Below are 20,970 nucleotides of genomic sequence, written 5' to 3'. Positions count from 1 at the left end.
TTGTCGGTGATGTCATGGCAACGTTGGCTAGCTAAGCTCATGCGGAGAAACGTCATCGGGTCCAACGGTCGTCTCGCACCGAACTGCGCAGGTGCAGGCTGTCAAATCAAAGGCATTCCTTCATTTTAAAGCTGCTTGTGACGAAAATCAAAACATGTCAGTTTGTCACTTTTACAAGGTTGTGCCTTTAGACGAACTAAGAAATCCTTTCTCACTTCTCTCAATGACTTCTCAAACCCAAACCCCGGCCTGGGCTGCTTTGCAAGCGTTCCCCGAAAGTCTTGTCATGTTGCACCTCTGGGTTTAGAAACTCTGTGATGATAGCCAACGGTATAAGCACCCGCGTTATGGAAATACCTTGAGACGGATGTGGGCACCAAAATGGCTGCCACACATTCCTGGTGTTTGAAGGGAAAGAGCTTTGCGGTCTATGAATGTAAGAAATGGAGACAAAATGATTGGTAGGATTGGAGCAAATCTCTGGCCGTAATATTGTATGTGTACACAAACCTAATACATACACAGCCGTTGCAATTCACCCACATGTACAATTCCTAGTACTGTGAGAAACATTTGTCATGAAGGCAAAACATCACAGCCAACTCAAATCAATATGAACGTTTTCGTAACAAAAAAAAAAAAGACACTTCGGCATCACCAGTCAGTCTTGGTAAATAGTTTATATGTGATTGTTTCTTTATCTTTGCAAATACTGTATAGAAAACACTTACGGTAACATTTCCAGACATTTAAAGCACATCTGAGCCTTCAGACAAGACATGACACAGTAATCTACAGCTTTATAAACATTCCCTCCTCCTGTCATCCTGGCATGTCAAGCCGCTGGGCTCACACACCCTGTTGACAGCCACTTCTATGGAACTCTACATATTCACAATTGACTTTAAAACACTGGTGCTGTCTTTGATGTTCCCGCTGTTTATTTAAAATAGCTATCAACATTTAATGCTGTAATATTTGGAAACGGATACTTCATTTGTGTATTTACATAAGCTTATTGAATGAGTTTCAAATACACTGTTTATATATGTATGTACTGACCAGAGCCGTCTTAATAAAATTGGCTTTAGACACAACAGACAAAATACATGACCCACCCCACTGTGAGTACCAGCATCCAGTCCATTCAAAAGAGTCTTGTTAGAAAGGGGGGTGGGGTGGGGCTCTTGTGTCATGGGGGCTTCCAGTTGCCCCAAAATGGCCGCTCTTACCCTTCGACAGCACAGTGAAACTGAGCTGTGTGTGTGTCTGTTCATGGACTCGACACGCATCCAGCCCACGAGACATAATCGTTACCTTAAGGTGTCTGTACAGAAAACGGCCCTTGCTAAACTGCACCTAATCCACATATAACAATGTAGAAGAAATGTACTAAAAAAAAAAACGAAGTAACTAAAAGGTGTAGGGAGCTTGCAGCACAACATACCTATAATACATTCAGCACAGGCCAAGAGCCTTCAGGCATTCTTTATGGACGGCTGTGAAACGTTTTACACTTCTAGTTGGATTACTAGGCCATTATCGGTCGTGCTCTCTCTCCTGACAACCCTTTTTCTTAGATCACACATTCCTCACACACACATGCACATGCACGACGACTACACACACGCACAACATTTGGGACTGCGGGACTAAGAGACGAGCCTTGGTGTGTGAGAAGTGAGGCACAAAGTCAACAAAGAAGACACAGCTAAGACACTCACTTTTGGTATGCTTCAAAACAGGAAGTAAATGTGATTGGATAAGGGATGACGCTCTCGTAGCCTAATAAATATGTCAGGACCTCCCTCCTCCCGGCAACCTTCCACACATATATTAGTCAAGGCTTTCTTTTTTAAACCACACATTTAACAGTGCTACAGGCATAACTCTCAACTCCATAGTGCTGTTGTTAAAAAGTCAGAACGGGAGGCAGTGATCTGGATTTTTAGGAAATGATCTGGGCTTTTGATTGGGCCGGGACGGGGTGGGGCGAGAGGTGGTGTAAAGAGGCAGATTTTCTCTGCACATCGCAGACAGACGGACGGAGAAGCCTGCAGCGTCGGATGGGAATGTAACTGTCTTATAACCATTATTCACTGATCTCTTATGGGCAGATCAGGCGCGTCAATGGCTATCCAAATGTTTGAGGACCGATTTATCCAAAGAGGCAGCACTAGTTAAGTTTCACTTCCCCATATGTTAGGTCTCAAGTTGTTCCTTTCCCCCTTTTAAAACTACATCCTCGTCATCCTTCAGTCTGCGGTCAGTTTTAGTTCCATGTTTTTTCCTTAAACCAGAGAAGAGTGAGAGAGAGAGACAGAGAGTAGAGAGAGTGCTCCGGTTGCCCCTGTGCACCTCCCCTCACGGGCTTGTGACCGGGGGGGGGGGGGCGGGGGTAACCCTGGTGCTCAGCCGTCCTCCTCGGGGGTGGAGTCGTCGGTGGCGAACTCGTCCGAGGAGCCGCTCTTGTGGATGCGTCCATCGCTGCGCATACTGTGGAAGGTCTTGCGGAAGGCGTCCATCATGGAGTGGGCCAGCTTCTTGGCCTCCAGCTTGCTCTCACACTCCACGGCGTGGCAGTCCATCTGGAAGGTCAGGTCGTCGTTGATCTCCCGGTAGATCCAGGCGAACACATTGGGGCTCGTGCAGTGGTCTGCCGTACAGTAGGCGATGCGCGCCACCTGGTACGTGTCCATGGTCACCGAGGCCTCGCCGCGCCCGTCCAGGTGGTGCAGGCGCACCTGGAAGGGGCGGATCTCCAGGAGGGAGTTGGCAAGGAGGTGCTCTTCCTGGGCCAGCGCACGGCGGTCCCACAGGCCCACCACTGCCGACTCTGTGCAGCCCGACAGGAACTGGGTCCCTGAGATGGTCACCTTGCCAAGGTATGTCACCTGTGGAGAGAACACAGAGAGAGAGAGAAAGAGAGAGAGAGGCTGTTAAACATCTAACAGCATTTAGTGGTACAAAACTATGTGCCTCAACTGGTAAGAGTGCGGGGTTATCAATGCTAAGGTCATGGGCTTTATTGGCATGGGACACATGTTTACATTGCCAAAGCAAGTGAAATAGATTTTTTTTTAAAGCGTGAACAGTAAATATTACACTCACAAGTTCCGAAAGAGAGACATTTCAAATGTCATTATGTCTATATACAGTGTTGTAACGATGTGCAAATAGTTAAAGTACAAAAGGGAAAATAAATAAACAAATATGGGTGTTACAATGGTGTTTGTCCTTAACTGGTTGCCCTTTTCTTGTGGCAAGAGGTCACAAATCTTGCTGCCGTGTTGCACACTGTGGTATTTCACCCAATAGATATGGGAGTTTATCGAAATTGGATATGTTCCCAAATTCTTTGTGGGTCTGTGTAATCTGAGAGAAATGTGTGTCAAACACATTGGTTCTAATTGTGTTGCTGTCCTGGGGCTCTGTGGGGTGCTTTGAGGGCTCTTCTCAAAGTTAATTTCTCTGTAGGTGATGGCTTTGTTAAGGAAGGTTTGGGAATCGCTTCCATTTAGGTGGTTGTAGAATTTAACGGGTCTTTTCTGGATTTTGATCATTAGCGGGTATCGGCCTAATTCTGATCTGCATGCATTATTTGGTATTTTACGTTGTACACTGAGGATATGTTTGCAGAATTCTGCATGCAGAGTCTCAATTTGGTTGGTGAGCGGACCCCAGGACTCACAACCATAAAGGTCAATGGGTTCTATAACTGATTCAAGCATGTTTAGCCAGATCCTAATTGGTATGTCCCTTCTTGCCTTTTCTCTCAGATCGTTCACAGCTTTGTGGAAGTTAAAGGTGATGCTGATGTTTAGGCCGAGGTATGTATAGTTTTTTGTGTGCTCTAGGGCAACAGTGTCTAGATGCAATTTGTATTTGTGGTCTTACGGAGATTTACTGTCAGGTCCCAAGTCTGACAGAATATCTAGGTGCTGCTGTAGGCCCTCCTTGGTTGGGGACAGAAGCACCAGATCATCAGCAAACAGTAGTCATTTGACTTCAGATTCTAGTAGGGTGAGGCCGGGTGCTGGAGACTGTTCTAGTGCCCTCGCCAAATTCGTTGATATATATGTTGAAGAGGGTGGGGGCTTAAGCTGCACTAGAACAGTCTGCAGCACCCGGACTGTGTGTGCGTGTGTGTAGTCATATGTGCATGTGTGTGAGGAATGTGTGATCTAAGTAAAATGGTTGTCAGGAGAGAGAATGACATATAATGGCCTAGTAATCCAACTAGAAGTGTAAAACGTTTCACAACCTTCGTGGTATCCATTTTCTGCGACGCTCTGCAAGACTTTTTAAATTGAAACAGTTGTGACCAACCACACACTTGTTGTTTGTGTACAAGGATTTTATAATGTCCCCCCCCCAACACCACTTTCCATTTGTCTCTTTCCCGCTCTCCCTCCGGATATTGTTTTTCAACGGGAAAAATAGCTGGAAGTGCTTCTTTAAAAGATGAAGCATAACATGTGACATCAGTATGCATCGTACATCTCTGGACACTAGACCAAGCTGGCAAAACGGTATATCATGAAGAGACACAAACGTGAAGACACGAAATACACATACTGTACACAAAAAAACACAACAGTTACCCTGAAAGATACAGTGCCATCTGATAATATGTCAAGGACAGGGACACACAGACATGCAACAGTATCAATGAAATATTGACAAACAGGAAATGCGGAGGAGACCAGCAAGAAAAAAAAGGACACATTTTTTCTTCCGTCTGGAAGTTTTGTTTAGCCTGTGACCACAAGGACTATATCTGGCCCCGGTCTCTCTCTCTCTCTCTCTCCCCCTCTCAATCCATCCCTCCTCCTTCCCATTTGGACACTTTTTTTCTCTCTCGGTTCCAGTCATTCCATCCACAAACTATTACAACCCTGTAGTGGTGAAGCCTGGAAGAACAGAGAACAGTCTTCAGGCTGGCTGGCTGGTGTAAGAAACACTAGTCCTCACCACATCACACCACAGAGAGCCCCGCCAATGGAGAAACCACAGCCAGAGCCAAGGCAGACCAACATCCCTTTACATCCACAGTCCTGACTACCATGATCAACTGAACCACTCTGTAGAGATGGAGAGAGGGGAAGGGGCTAAGAGGGAGGGGTGCGAGGGAGACAGAGCAAGTGAAACGGAGAGAGGGACAGAGCAAGTGAAACTGAGCGAGGGACAGAGCAAGTGAAACGGAGAGAGGGACAGAGCAAGTGAAACGGAGCGAGAGACAGAGCAAGTGAAACGGAGCGAGAGACAGAGCAAGTGAAACGGAGCGAGAGAGACAGAGCAAGTGAAACGGAGAGAGGGACAGAGCAAGTGAAACGGAGCGAGAGACAGAGCAAGTGAAACGGAGCGAGAGACAGAGCAAGTGAAACGGAGAGAGGGACAGAGCAAGTGAAACGGAGAGAGGGAGACAGAGCAAGTGAAACGGAGAGAGGGAGACAGAGCAAGTGAAACGGAGAGAGGGAGACAGAGCAAGTGAAACGGAGAGAGGGAGACAGAGCAAGTGAAACGGAGAGAGGGAGACAGAGCAAGTGAAACGGAGAGAGGGAGACAGCAAGTGAAACGGAGCGAGAGAGACAGAGCAAGTGAAACGGAGAGAGGGAGACAGCAAGTGAAACGGAGAGAGGGACAGAGCAAGTGAAACGGAGAGAGGGAGACAGAGCAAGTGAAACGGAGAGAGGGAGACAGAGCAAGTGAAACGGAGAGAGGGAGACAGAGCAAGTGAAACGGAGAGAGACAGAGCAAGTGAAACGGAGAGAGGGAGACAGCAAGTGAAACGGAGAGAGGGACAGAGCAAGTGAAACGGAGAGAGGGAGACAGCAAGTGAAACGGAGAGAGGGAGACAGCAAGTGAAACGGAGAGAGGGAGACAGCAAGTGAAACGGAGAGAGGGAGACAGCAAGTGAAACGGAGAGAGGGAGACAGCAAGTGAAACGGAGAGAGGGAGACAGCAAGTGAAACGGAGAGAGGGAGACAGCAAGTGAAACGGAGAGAGGGAGACAGCAAGTGAAACGGAGAGAGGGAGACAGCAAGTGAAATGGAGAGAGGGACAGAGCAAGTGAAACGGAGAGAGGGAGACAGAGCAAGTGAAACGGAGAGAGGGAGACAGAGCAAGTGAAACGGAGAGAGGGAGACAGAGCAAGTGAAACGGAGAGAGACAGAGCAAGTGAAACGGAGAGAGGGAGACAGCAAGTGAAACGGAGAGAGGGACAGAGCAAGTGAAACGGAGAGAGGGAGACAGCAAGTGAAACGGAGAGAGGGAGACAGCAAGTGAAACGGAGAGAGGGAGACAGCAAGTGAAACGGAGAGAGGGACACAGCAAGTGAAACAGAGAGGGAGACAGCAAGTGAAACGGAGAGAGGGAGACAGCAAGTGAAACGGAGAGAGGGAGACAGCAAGTGAAACGGAGAGAGGGAGACAGCAAGTGAAACGGAGAGAGGGAGACAGCAAGTGAAATGGAGAGAGGGAGGCAGCAAGTGAAACGGAGAGAGGGAGACAGAGCAAGTGAAACGGAGAGAGGGAGACAGCAAGTGAAACGGAGAGAGGGAGACAGAGCAAGCGAGACGGAGAAAAAGAGGACAGAAAAAAAGAGAGAACAGGCAAGCAAGAGAGAGACAGAAATAGAGAGATGAACAGAGAAAAGAAAACGAGAGTACAGAGAGAATCCTAGTCACTAGATCCAGCTGCTGCAGCCTTAGTCTCAGGCAGTATGGCTGTCATCTGGGGGCAACCGCAACGTTTCTCCCCTGACGGTTCTCCAGCAGATCCATCATGGTGAAAACCTCTGGAGCACCCCCAGAGGCCAGGCGGTTAAGCAAGCCAACCACACTGACACCGTACTCTCAGCCAACTGACATCCACCCACCAGGATATTTACAGTGGAGATAAAGTATAAAATGAGCAATAATTAGTTCTTATGATCTTTTGAGTGATTTATTTTCTTTTTCCATTTTGTATTGAGGTTATAGAGTTTGTTTTAGATCTGCTTAGTAGTTGAGTGCAGGCTGGTAATGATGGCCTGTGGATGGACCTATGTAATGGCTATAGAGACATCTTACTATTAGACTGCACAAAGCAACTCAATTCTCTGACACTATCCACTCTCACACTGTCCTCTGCTGCCCCATCTTTCCCCATGTAAGGCTGGTCGTACTCTGCTCTGTGTCAGGCAGCATTGGGAGTGGCTAGGGGTCAGCAGGGACAACTGGCCCATTCTAGAGACCCCTGGCCTACCGGTTGTACTGGGTGACCAGTGAGCACACCTCACCATACACGTGCGTATGCACGCACACACACACACACACACACACACACACAGACACGTGGGAGGTGTTTGGGGTTGCTACAGGGGAACAGAGGCCGCCTCTCTTCCTCCGAGGCTGGCTGGCAGTCCACAAAGAGTCCCTCACTCCTCAGTCTCACTCACTGGGCTCTGCAGTATTTCTGTCCTCAAAGCCCCTCATTGACAGCAGTTCTCTTTGGTCTTTGTAATATCACACAGACTAAACATGTTTGCTCTAACATGACCGAGGGGGGGGGCATGGAGGGGAAAGGGGCATGGAGGGGCTTGGAGGAAAGGGCATGGAGGAAAGGGCTTGGAGGGAAAGGGGCATGGAGGGGATGGAGGGCTTGGGAAAGGGGCATGGAGGGAAAGGGGCATGGAGGAAAGGGGCATGGAGGGAAAGGGGCATGGAGGGAAAGGGGCATGGAGGGGCATGGGGAAAGGGGCTTGGAGGGAAAGGGGGGCATGGAGGGAAGGGAAAGGGGCATGGAGGGAAAGGGGCTTGGAGGGAAAGGGGCTTGGAGGAAAGGGGCATGGAGGGGAAAGGGGCATGGAGGAAAGGGGCTTGGAGGTAGGAAAGGGGCATGGAGGGGAAATTGGGGGGCTTGGACTTGGGAAAGGGGCATTCAGACAGATAAGATCTGCCTTTTCCCAGGAAAGGGGCTTGGAGGAAAGGGGCATGGAGGCTTTCACCTTATGACATCCAGTGGAACAGCCACTTTACAATAGGCATCTAGGTTGGGGATTACTTTATCCTATCCTAGGTAGGTTGGGGTAGGTAGGTTGGGATTAGGTCCTAGGTAGGAGTTTGTTCCACCATTGGGGGCCAGAGCAGTGGTGACTGGGTAGGTACTTCCTCAGTGGTAGGTGGTAGGTAGGGGTAGGCCTGGAGGTAGGTCACAGGTAGATTGGGATCAACTGGAAGCCAGTGCAGTGAGGAGCGGGGTAGAGCTATAGAATCTGGGAAGGTTGAACATCAGACGGGCTGCGGCGTTCTGGACATCAGGGGTCAGCCCAGCCAACAGACGCTCTTAATCCAGACGGGAGATGACAAGTGCCTGGAGTGCGCCGCTTCCTTACTTGTCTCGGAGGCTCAGTCAGGAGAAGACATTCAGACAGATAAGATCTGCCTTTTCCCAGAGACCCTATCAGGGTGTTTTCCCTTTGTATTCACACGGCCCTTGCCTAGAAGGATGAGAGCAGAGGAGAGGAGTTAGCTTTAGCAGTGCGGAGCGCCTCCGTGATACAGAGAAGAGCAGTCTCAGTCATTTGAATGAGGACTCAACTCTTTTGACAGTTCACGTCACCTATTTTGTGGACCGAGTCCTCTGTGCATTCACATTGCTATGTTTAGAAAGGAAGCTAGATCTTTTTCCAACATGTACTCTGGGTTTTTACAAAAGTGCAGGACAAGCCATTCAATCAGAACGCGTTGTCAGATAGCTAGATATACCTCCAGTTGGTAATAGAATAACTGCAGAATAAATCATGTGGTAATTATAAACATTCTACAAGGTAGGTTACTGCCCCTTTAAGAGCTGGAATAGATGTTGTGATGTCACCAAATATATTGTCTTCTCACTATTCAAACACCACAATCAATAAACAGCTAATGAAGCTCTCTTAGCCTATAGATACACATATTGCAAACAAATAATCTGAACTAAAAACTCCACACATTTTGGAATTTCTATGCGTCCTTGACAATCGCTACTCAATATCCAAAAACAACACACATTTTGTTTTTGAACCTGCACATAATCTTCTCTCTTTTATGGCACCAATGTGAAGGTTTATGGCAAGGGAGACAGTGTTGCAGTAGTCTAGTGTGTGGTAGGGGAACAATGACAAGCGAACCTGGGGAGCTTTGCCTTCACATTGTCCTGGAAAAAGGGAACCAGGCTGCGGATTTCAAGCGAACCGAACTCAGACCACCTCTCGAGATGAGGGTTCCTTTGGAGTGTTAACACTGGGGGAAAAAATAATAATAAGTGAACCGTACAGAGTTCATCAAATTTTCTGAAAGGGACTGAAAGTGTAAAAATACCCTTAGAGACTGTAGAGCGGGACAACTATACACGGGAATAGAGGAACTGGGTTTAGATAATCCTATATAGATTAAATTAGCCTGGGTGCCAGTCTGTTTCTTCTTAAGCCTACTTCCTTGTAGTGGTCATACCTGAGAAGGACAAGTTGTCTGCAGCAATAGACTGGACCCAGGATAAGATAAGATAAAGAACTTACCTGTGACTGTTCTTTATGTGAAGTTTGCACAGGTGGGTTTGTCCCAGGGCTATATTATCAGCATGGAGGAGTGTGTGTGTGTGTGTGTGTGTGTCAGTCAGAGACTGCGGTCATTTTATGCGAACTGCTGAACAGAATCTCACTGTGCATTTGTGACCTCACCATGTCAACATTACAGCAGCCTGTGTTCATGTCTGCTGTAAACATTTGAAGACAGGAGGAAATGCCTCCTCTCCTCTGATGATTTACAGGGATGAAAGAATGAGGGGGTGACAGTCCTCATCTGGGAAACTGGAATGTTGGAGTAGTGTGTGTGTGTGTGTGTGTGTGTGTGTGTGTGGACGTGTTTAACTATACTTGTAGGGACCAGAAGTCCCCACAAGAATAGCAAACAAACAAAAATTTGACCAACTGGGTACATTTTGTTAGGGTTTGTTTTAGGTTTAGGAACTAGAGTTAGGTTTAGGATTAAGGTTAGGCTTTCATGTTAGGGTACAGGTTAGGGAAAATTAGATTTTGAATGGGACTGAATTGTGTGTCCCCACAAGGTTAGTTGTACAAGACTGTGTGTGTGTGTGTAAGCCCAGCCCATCTGAAGGTGGGTCTGATACCTTCCTGTATATTTGGATACACACACACACACACACACACACACACACACACGAATGCACTCACATACGCATGCACACACACGCCAGTGCTCAACGGAATCTCACAGGCAAACACCAGAAAGCAGGTGGGTGGGGGTTTCACATGAGTCTCTTCTATTAATCATACAGACAGTTAGTTATATACCATGGCATATCAGACAGACAGACACACACACAGACAAACACACAGACAAACACACAGACAAACACAGACTTGGGCGGTATATAGGGATATTTGGAAATAGCCATGGGAGGATTTTCAAAACGGTCAATAGTATTTAAACTTTTAACACTTTTGAATATTTGTAGCTACCTTTTTAAGTAAATACCTGCAGTCAACTTGTTCAATAAATTAGGAGATAAAGATGACGTTCTATCATTACAACTGTCAGATAGTAGTCTCCAGTCACGTGGTGTTGGTTTACCAGCTGAGTCCCACACTGTTGTGCAGCATGTACCAGGTGATCTAATTACAGCATGGAATTCACAACTAAAATGCCAGGTAGATATAGTGCCTTTGGAAAGTATTTAGACCCCTTTACTTTTTCAAACATTTTGTTACGTTACAGCTTTATTCTAAAATGTATAAAATATATGTTTTCCCTCATCAATCTACACACAATACCCTTTACTAAAAAAAAGCAACAGGTTTAGACATTTTGGTAATAAAAAATAAAAAATACTGAAATTTCACATTTACATAAGTATTCAGAAACTTTACTCAGTACTTTGTTGAAGCATCTTTGGCAGCGATTACAGCATTGAGTCTTCTTGGGTATGAAGCTTGGCACACCTGTATTTGGAGAGTTTCTCCCATTCTTCTCTGCAGATCCTCTCAAGCTCTGTCAGGTTGGATGGGGAGCATTGCTGCACAGCTATTTTCAAGTCTCTTCAGAGATCTTCAATCTCGGATTCAAGTCCGGGCTCTGGTTGGGCCACTCAAGGACATTCAGAGACTTGTCCCGAAGCCACTCCTGCGTTGTCTTGGTTGTGTGCTTAGGGTCCTTGTCCTGTTGAAAGGCGAACTGTCGCCCCAGTCGGAGCGCTTCAGGTTTTCATCAAGGATCTCTCTGTACTTTTCTCCGTTCATCTTTGCCTTAATCCTGACTAGTCTCCCAGTCCGTCACCAAAAAACATCCCTGTAGCATGATGCTGCCACCACCATGCTTCACCGTAGTGATGGTGCCAGGTTGTCATTCAGGCCAAAGAGTTTAATCTTGTTTTCATCAGACCAGATAATCTTTCCCCCCCATTTTTAATACATTTGCAAAAATGTATAAAACACTTTTTTCGCTTTGTCATTATTGGGTATTGTGTGTAGATTACTGAGGATTTTAGTCAATTTTAGAATAAGTCTATAACTTAACAAAATGTGGAAAAGGTCAAGGGGTCTGAATACTTTCCGAAGGCACTGCATCTTATAACCATTAAGTTTACATTCTAAAATGTGCTAAATGCTCTGCAGTTGAGCATTTGGTTTGCTAATTTAGTAGCTATTTAGCAACTGAATCTAGCTAAGTGGCTAGCTTCTTCCAAAATCAAGCTTCGCTTGGTAACAGCAGAGAATCCCCTCCTGGATCAAGAGCCTTGCTGTCTAATATTTATTTTCTGAGCTGGGATGTCTTTCCTGCAAATAGTTTGTCAGAAATTGTATAAAATGCGGTCGCTAGCATTTAGTTAGCATTCTCTGTGGGATTTTACATGTACTTGTTAGCATCGCTAACCTTTGGATTACAGTGGCTCAGTGGGGTTTAAAAATAGTGGCCCTTGTGTTCAGTGCCGATATTACCGAATATCCAGGAATGTCACAAGGTCTGTATGAAGATATGACAGTCTGTATTCCGCCCAAGCCTAATGGACAGACGGACACACAGTGGCAGCATTGTTGTGTTACATTCCCTTTTCAGACCGCTCTACCTTTAAGAAAAGTGTTTGACACACAGACTTGCTGACGTGGTGCTCAACCCTATCGCTGTGTGTGTCTGTGACGACCCAGCGGGGGTGTCAGAGACAAGGGGTCCGGGCTTGTCAGTCTGTCTGCTAGAGGGATTGACACCTCCTCAAGTGTAATGATATGATGATCTGTGTGTGTGTGTGCATATCGCGTGTTTCATCTTTGACGAGCTGATGATAACTCATCTCAGTCCCCGTTTGTGTGCTGCAGGCCTCACAGTCTGACTGGTGGCCAGGGGGCCTAAATCATGCAGCCTGGGCTCTACATAACTCCACAGTCTGCACAGATTCCTCTCATTTCTCCCATGTGTTTCCCCCAGGCAGCCTCCCCTCCCTCCTCCCCTCCATAGCTAATTGCTAACAGTGCCAAGCGCTGATCCTGATGAAGGCAGCATATTGGTTCCATCTGAACATTCTGAACACACGGACCAGAAAAAAAGACCAGGGAAAGCCAAAGTCTTGAGGGCCCGAGGCAGAGGAATGCCAGAGAGCAAGAGTGGATCACTCGCAGGCAGGCAAGCAGGCAGGCTGTGAGGCACAAGAACAGTGGGTTGGTGGCTATAACAGAGTTAAAGCATGGATATGAAGAGGGGACTGTGAAGAGAGGAGGGAGCTGTGGAGTGATAGTGTAGGCAGCAGTTATGTGGGTGACTGATGAGGGGAACAGAATAGTAAAGTAGAAGAGTCAAAGGTTGCATTGTACAAGATAGGAGAGTCAGTTGGGACAAGCCATAGTTTACTGATTGGTTGGGGGAGATGGGTTCAGATCTAAAATCAGATTGGCCTACCTCCAATCCTAATCTTAACATTTAGGGGGTTAAAATAATATCTGACCCTGTATCAGTGGTTAGGTTAGGGGCCTGAAAGGTACTGAATATACAGTGGGGAGAACAAGTGTTTGATAACCTGCAAAATCGGCAGTGTTTCCTACTTACAAAGCATGTAGAGGTCTGTAATTTTTATCATAGGTACACTTCAACTGTGAGAGACGGAATCTAAAACAAAAATCCAGAAAATCACATTGTATGATTTTTAAGTAATTAATTTGCATTTTATTGCATGACATAAGTATTTGATCACCTACCAACCAGTAAGAATTCCAGCTCTCACAGACCTGTTAGTTTTTCTTTAAGAAGCCCTCCTGTTCGCCACTCATTACCTGTATTAACTGCACCTGTTTGAACTCGTTACCTGTATAAAAGACACCTGTCCACACACTAAATCAAACAGACTCCAACCTCTCCACAATGGCCAAGACCAGAGAGCTGTGTAAGGACATCAGGGATAAAATTATAGACCTGCACAAGGCTGGGATGGACTACAGGACAATAGGCAAGCAGCTTGGTGAGAAGGCAACAACTGTTGGCACAATTATTAGAAAATGGAAGAAGTTCAAGATGACGGTCAATCACCCTCGGTCTGGGGCTCCATGCAAGATCTCACCTCATGGGGAAGGTGAGGGATCATCCCAGAACTACACGGCAGGACCTGGTCAATGTCCTGAAGAGAGCTGGGACCACAGTCATGGATTAAAATCCTGCAGCGCACATAAGGTCCCCCTGCTCAAGCCAGCGCATGTCCAGGCCAGTCTGAAGTTTGCCAATGACCATCTGGGTGATCCAGGAGGAATGGGAGAAGGTCTTGTGGTCTGATGAGACAAAAATAGAGCTTTTTGGTCTAAACTCCACTCGCCGTGTTTGGAGGAAGAAGAAGAAGGATGAGTACAGCCCCAAGAACACCATCCCAACCGTGAAGCATGGAGGTGGAAACATAATTCTTTGGGGATGCTTTTATGCAAAGGGGACAGGACGACTGCATCGTATTGAGGGGAGGATGGATGGGGCCATGTATCGCGAGATTTTGGCCAACAACCTCCTTCCCTCAGTAAGAGCATTGAAGATGGGTCGTGGCTAGGTCTTCCAGCATGACAACGACCCGAAACACACAGCCAACGGCAACTAAAGAGTGGCTCCGTAAGAAGCATCTCAAGGTCCTGGAGTGGCCTAGCCAGTCTCCAGACCTGAACCCAATAGAAAATATTTGGAGGGAGCTGAAAGTCCGTATTGCCCAGCGACAGCCCCGAAACCTCAAGGATCTGGAGAAGGTCTGTATGGAGGAGTGGGCCAAAATCCCTGCTGCAGTGTGTGCAAACCTAGTCAAGAACGACAGGAAATGTATGGTCTCTGTAATTGCAAACAAAGGTTTCTGTACCAAATTTTAAGTTATGCTTTTCTGATGTATCAAATACTTATGTCATGCAATAAAATGCAAATGAATTACTTAAAAATCATACAACGTGATTTTCTGAATTTTTGTTTTAGATTCCGTCTCTCACAGTTGAAGTGTACCTATGATAAAAATTATAGACCTCTACATGCTTTGTAAGTAGGAAAACCTGCAAAATCGGTAGTGTATCAAATACTTGTTCTCCCCACTGTACGCATGATTCCTACTAGTTAAACAAGACACATTACTTTGCTGTAGTTGGTTAGGACTGCAGAGTTGTGCTTTGAGACAGACACTCCGAGAGAGAGAGAGAGAGGACATGGCTAAACACTGTGCTTTGTGTGGATAAACATGTGGCCGCAATTACCAGCACTGGGATTATGGAGGATTCTCTCTGTCTCGCTCTCAGTCTCTCCTGACAATCTCCACTCTCTCCGTCTCATTATTTTTCTTGTTTTTACTCAGTATCTTCCGGTCTCTCATACATGTACACACACACACACACACACAAAGCTTAACCATGACTGCCAAGAGAGCACAGAATGTTTGTGCAGATGATTCTTTGTGAAATAATCTGCCATTTCTTCCCCTTGAATCACCAGAAAAAGATCTAACTGATCAATTGAACACAGCACATTATGAGTGATCAACACATAGGCGTAGAGACCAGCGAGAGGTGAGAAGGAGGGAGAAAAGAGGTGGTGACAGAGATAGAGACAGACAGAGAGGCCAGGGAGTCAAGAGCAAACATCCACAGATCAGCTTTCCTAAACCCAACAGGGAGACAGACACTGACAGGAACATCCTGGCTCCTTCTCTCCTCTCGGCCCAGACAGAAGGAAGGTGGGGGGGTAGGAGGTGGGCCAGAGGGAGCTGTCTGTCTCTCTGTCAGTCTGTCTGTCTGTTTGTGAGTGAGTGCGTGTGCAGCAGCAGGACACATCCAGCAGCTGCATTACCCCCCTCATCTGTACCTCTCCCTCTCTATCCCAGACTGTTTACTGACTGTTTACTGAATGGAGATGCACAGCTGATTTGTGTATCAGAGGAGAGAACAGAGGAGAAGAGAAGAGAAAGAGATGAGATGAGAAAGTGCGAAGGACGCGAGTCCAGCTGGAGAAGTGCAGTTTTGGGAAAGGCCTGATGTTCAGGTACTTGTTGTTGGGAACACTTCTCATTAAACCAATTCTGAACTAACTCAAATACCATTCTGAGGACTGACAGCCCAGGAGGCTAGCTGATGGGAGGGCATATAATAATGGCTGGAGCGGAACGCATGGAATCAAACAAATGGAAACCACGTGTTTGATGTATTTGATAACAGTCCATTTATTCCGTTCGAGTCACTACCACGAGCCCATCCTCCCCAATTGAGGTGCAACCAACCACCTCTGACTGACAGAGAGAGGGAACCATGTCTATAAAACCAAAACACGCCACGACAGCCCTGGTTTAGTAGAAAGCCTTTCCTGTATTGGCATTGTAGGTTTTTGAAAATGTTCTGGGTCATACTGGTCTTATGTGGGATACCATCATTGTATCGGTGTCCAAAATGTCTCCCTATTCCCTACAGAACACACTCATAAAGCTATGGCCTAGAGTAATGTGTTATATAAGGAATAGGGGGGTGGGGGTGTAGTACTTGCACCTTTTCTCGACAGAGGTCCCTATCTGTAGGCCTCCCCTTACATTACTACCAAAGAACTCCTGGAGAATTTCGCATTCCTGAGGCGGTTGTTAACATTCTTCTCCACTTACTGAGTCAGCCAGTACAGCTGGCTAGGGACAGAGCTGCACGTGAAAGTGTGGGAGTTCGTTTAAAGATATTCTACAGTACTTTTGTATACTTTTTAGCCAGTTGTTCTGAAAGTAGCACCCACAAGCTAAAAGTGGTCCCAGAAAATTGCGTGTTACATCACAAATCAAATCTAAGTTTATTGGTCACTTGCGCCAAATAAAAACAGGTGTAGACCTTAATGAAATTCTTCCAAATCTTTTCAGTTTTGTCGTGCCCTCTTCACAACTCTCATGGTGTGCTTGGACCATGTTAGTTTGTTGGTGATGTGGACACCAAGGAACTTGAAGCTCTCAACCTGCTCCATTGCAGCACCGTCGATGAGAATGGGGGCATGCTCGGTCGTCCTTTTCCTGACGTCCACAATCATCTCCTTTGTCTTGATCATGTTGAGGGAGAGGTTGTTGTCCTGGCACCACCCAGCCAGGTCTCTGACCTCCTCCCTATAGGCTGTCTCGTTGTTGTCGGTGATCAGGCCTACCACTGTTGTTTTATCGGCAAACTTAATGGTGTTGGAGTCGTGCCTGGCCATGCAGTCATGTGTGAACAGGGAGTACAGGAGGGGACTGAGCATGTAACCCTGAGGGGCCCCTGTGTTGAGGATCAGCGTGGCGGATGTATTTTTACCTATCATTACCGCCCGGGCCCGTCAGGATGTCCAGGATCCAGTTGCAAAGGGAGGTGTTTAGTCCCATGGTCCTTAGATTATTGATGAGCTTTGAGGGCACTATGGTGTTGAATGCTGAGCTGTAGTCAATGAATAGCATTCTCACATAGGTGTTCCTTTTGTCCAGGTGGGAAAGGGCAGTGTGGAGTGGAATAGAGATTGCATCATCTGTGGATCTGTTAGGGCAGTATGCAAATTGGAGTGGGTCTAGGGTTTCTGGGATAATGGTGTTGTGAGCCATGACCAACCTTTCAAAGCACTTCAGACGTGAGTGCTACGGGTCAGTAGTCATTTAGGCAGGTTACCTTAGTGTTCTTGGGCACAGGCACTATGGGGGTCTGCTTAAAACCTGTTGGTATAGTACGATTCGATCTTAGTCCTGTATTGACACTTTGCCTGTTTGATGGTTCATCGGAGGGCATAGTGGGATTTCTTATAAGCTTCCAGGTTAGAGTCCCGCTCCTTGAAAGTGGCAGCTCTACCTTTTAGCTCAGTGCAGATGTTGCCTGTAATCCATGGCATGCACGTACGGTCACTGTGGGGACGACGTCGTCAATGCACTTGTTGATGAAGCCAGTGACTGATGTGGTGTACTTCTTAATGCAATCGGAAGAATCCCGGAACATATTCCAGTCTGTGCTAGCAAAACAGTCCTGTAGCTTAGCATCTGCTTCATCTGACCACTTTTTTATTGACCGAGTCACTGGTGCTTCCTGCTTTAATTTTTGCTTGTAAGCAGGAATCAGGAGGATAGAATTATGGTCAGATTTGCCAAATGAAGGGTGAGGAGAGCTTTGTACACGTCTCTGTGTATGGAGTAAAGGTGGTCTAGAGATTTTATCCCCTCTGGTTGCACATTTAACAAATGTAAGTTTCCCTGCATTAAAGTCCCCGGCCACTAGGAGCACAGCCTCTGGATGAGCCTTTTCCTGTTTGCTTATGGCGTAATACAGCTCATTGACTGCGGTCTTAGTGCCAGCATCGGTCTGTGGTGGTATGTAGACAGCTACGAAAAATACAGATAAACTCTCTGGGTAGATAGTATGGTCTACAGCGTAACATGAGATACAAAACCTTGAGACTTCCTTAGATATCGTGCACCAGCTGTTGTTTACAAATATACATAGTCCGCCCCGACTTGTCTTACCAGACACCACTGTTCTATCCTGCCGATACAGCGTATAACCATCCAGCTGTATGTTGATAATGTCGTTGTTCAGCCGCGACTCCATGAAGCATAACATTTTACAGTTTTTAATGTCCCGTTGGTAGTTTAATCTTCCCCGTAGGTCATCGATTTTATTTTCCAATGATTGCATGTAAGCTAGTAGAACGGAAGGCACTGGGGGTTAATTAGATTGCCTACGAATTCTCAGAAGGCAGCCCGACCGCTGTCCTGTTTTTCTCCGTCTTCTCTTCATGCAAATGACGGGGATTTGGGCCTGTTCCCGGGAAAGCAGTACATCCTTTACGTCGGACTCGTTAAAGGAAGAAAAAAAAAAAGCTTCTGCCAGTTCGTGGAGAGTAATCGCTGTTCTGAAGTCCAATATTATTTTGGGTCATAAGAGACGGTAGCAGCAACATTATGTACAGAATACGTTTATTTTTTAGTTACAAACAATGCAAAAAATATGAACAAAAAAAGGTGGTTAGGAGCACGTAAAACGTCAGCCATCTTCTCCGGCGCCATGATACATTTCCACGATCCAGTAGGGATATGTGCACCACGTCACTGCTCTCTCTTGCTCTACTGTTTGTGTGTCTTGCTAGTTGTCACTCAAATGGTGAGGGACTGGAGCTCAGTGAAACTCACATTTCTAGGGGCTGGCCAACGTGGGGAGTAAATGTAGGGCAAATAGCGCTGCACAGCTTTCAGAAAACCGTTGCTTTCAAACTGGGGATTTCATGGCTAGCTAATTGAGGTAAGTGATTCTGCTCATAGATTATGCATGTGAGAACTACACATTGACACATCCAGCCCGAAACCGGAGGTTTAAAAAATACTTACTAGTCGTCAAAGTACCGAAGCATCAAATCAAATGTTATTTGTCACATGCGCCGAATACAACAGGTGTAAACCTTACAGTGAAATGCTGAATGCAACAGGTGTAAACCTTACAGTGAAATGCTGAATGCAACAGGTGTAAACCTTACAGTGAAATGCTGAATGCAACAGGTGTAAACCTTACAGTGAAATGCTGAATGCAACAGGTGTAAACCTTACAGTGAAATGCTGAATGCAACACGTGTAAAACCTTACAGTGAAATGCTTACTTACAAGCCCTTAGCCAACAGTGCAGTTAAGACAGGAAGAGGCGACTCCGGGATGCTGACCTTCTAGGCAGCGTTACAAAGAAAAAGCCATATTTCAGACTGGCAAATAAAAAGAAAAGATGGTCAAAAGAACACAGACACTGGACAGAGGAACTCTGCCTAGAAGGCCAGCATCCCGGAGTCGCCTCTTCACTGTTGACGTTGAGCCTGGTGTCTTTAATGAAGCTGCCAGTTGAGGACTTGTGAGGCATCTGTTTCTCAAACTAGTCCTCTTGCTCAGTTGCGCACCGGGGCCTCCCACTCCTCTTTCTATTCCGGATAGAGCCAGTTTGCGATGTTCTGTGAAGGGAGTAGTGCACAGCGTTGTATGAGATCTTCAGTTTCTTGGAAATTTCTCGCATGGAATAGCCTTCATTTCTCAGAAGAAAGTTCTTTGTTTCTGGTCATGTTGAGCCTGGATTAGGACAACAGTTTTCCGCTGTGCTAACATAATTGCAAAAGGGTTTTCTAATGCTCAATTAGCCTTTTAAAATGATGGACTTGGATAAGCTAACAACGCGCCATTGGAACACAGGAGTGGTCGTTGCTGATAATGGGCCTCTATACGCCTACACAGATATTCCATTCAAAAAATAAAATCTGCCATTTCCAGCTACAATAGTCATTGTCTACACTGTATTTCTGATCAACTTGATGTTGTTTTAACGGTAGTGTAGGTAAAATCAATTCAAATAGTCTGGGTAGCCATATGATTAGCTGTTCAGGAGTCTTAAGTGTTTTTAAGTATGAGCTTGCTGGCTTGTGTTGAATAACAGTGCCTGTTTGTTTGTGTGTGTGGACGGGGAGACGGGTTTGTGTGTGTGTGTGTAGACAAAACAGATGCTGTTGGCTACATCCCAGTGTGTCCACAGACTCACAATGGGGTCCTTCACACCCCCAGAATTCCTGCCACCAGACCTCTCTCTCAACAAAAATGAGCTGAGTAATATGCCAACATGTATTTATTTAACCCTTATTTTACCAGGTAAGTTGACTGAGAACACATTCTCATTTACAGCAATGACCTGGGGAATAGTTACAGGTAAGAGGAGGGGGATGAATGAGCCAATTGTAAGCTGGGGATGATTAGGTGACCGTGATGGTAGGAGAGCCAGATTGGAAATTTATCCAGGATACCAGGGTTAACACCCCTACTCTTACAATAAGTGCCATGGGATCTTTAGTGACCACAGAGTCAGGACACCTGTTTAACGTCCCATCCGAAAGACAGCATCCTACACAGGGCAATGTCCCCAGTCATCGTGGGGAGGCAGGTAGACTAGAGGTTCGAGCACTGGTCCAGTAACTGAAAGGTTGCTGGGTCGAATTCCTGAGCTGATAAGGTATAACGTCTGTTGTTCTGCCCCTGAACAAGGCAGTTAACCCACTTTTCCGCGGTAGGCCGCCATTGTAAATAAGAATTTGTTCTTAACTGAATTGCCTAGTTAAATGAAAGGTTAAAAATATATATTAATTGCCCAGGGGCATTGGGATATTTAGACCAGAGGAAAGGGTGCCTCCTACTGGCCCTCCAGCAGTCCTGGTCTCACAACCAGGACCAACCCTGCTTGGCTTCAGAAGCAAGCCAGCAGTGGGATGCAAGGTGGTATGCATAGCATGGCTTGAGGGTAAGCTAACATTCTAGCTTTAAACTAGCTTAACCATGCTACCAGAAAGAGCACATCATGAGCTCACAGTCAGATCTAGTCACTTCTAGCCTTAGTTTTTTGTGTGATGAAGGTATAGGGAGCCATTTTGCCAGCACCTAAGCTATCTGATGGACTGGGGTCCTGTGGCTTTCTGTGAGATTCTATCCACTATCTGTGTTA

At 46.2% G+C, this 20,970-nt stretch overlaps 1 protein-coding gene across 1 annotated transcript in view; it reads right to left on the bottom strand.

The window, feature by feature from the left end:
- Positions 1-661: 661 nt before the first annotated feature.
- LOC115116803 (PTB-containing, cubilin and LRP1-interacting protein) overlaps positions 662-20,970 on the bottom strand; it is a 39,612-nt gene continuing 19,303 nt past the window's right edge. Inside the window, exon 3 of the mRNA XM_029645283.2 lies at positions 662-2,894. Within this exon, the coding sequence (XP_029501143.1) occupies positions 2,412-2,894 (483 nt within the window). The 3' untranslated portion in view covers positions 662-2,411. The remainder of the gene's footprint in view (positions 2,895-20,970) is intronic.

This window comes from Oncorhynchus nerka, linkage group LG14, assembly GCF_034236695.1.
Source record: "Oncorhynchus nerka isolate Pitt River linkage group LG14, Oner_Uvic_2.0, whole genome shotgun sequence".
In the NCBI taxonomy this organism is placed as follows: Eukaryota; Metazoa; Chordata; class Actinopteri; order Salmoniformes; family Salmonidae; genus Oncorhynchus; species Oncorhynchus nerka.
This window is presented reverse-complemented; position numbering and strand designations above follow the sequence as displayed.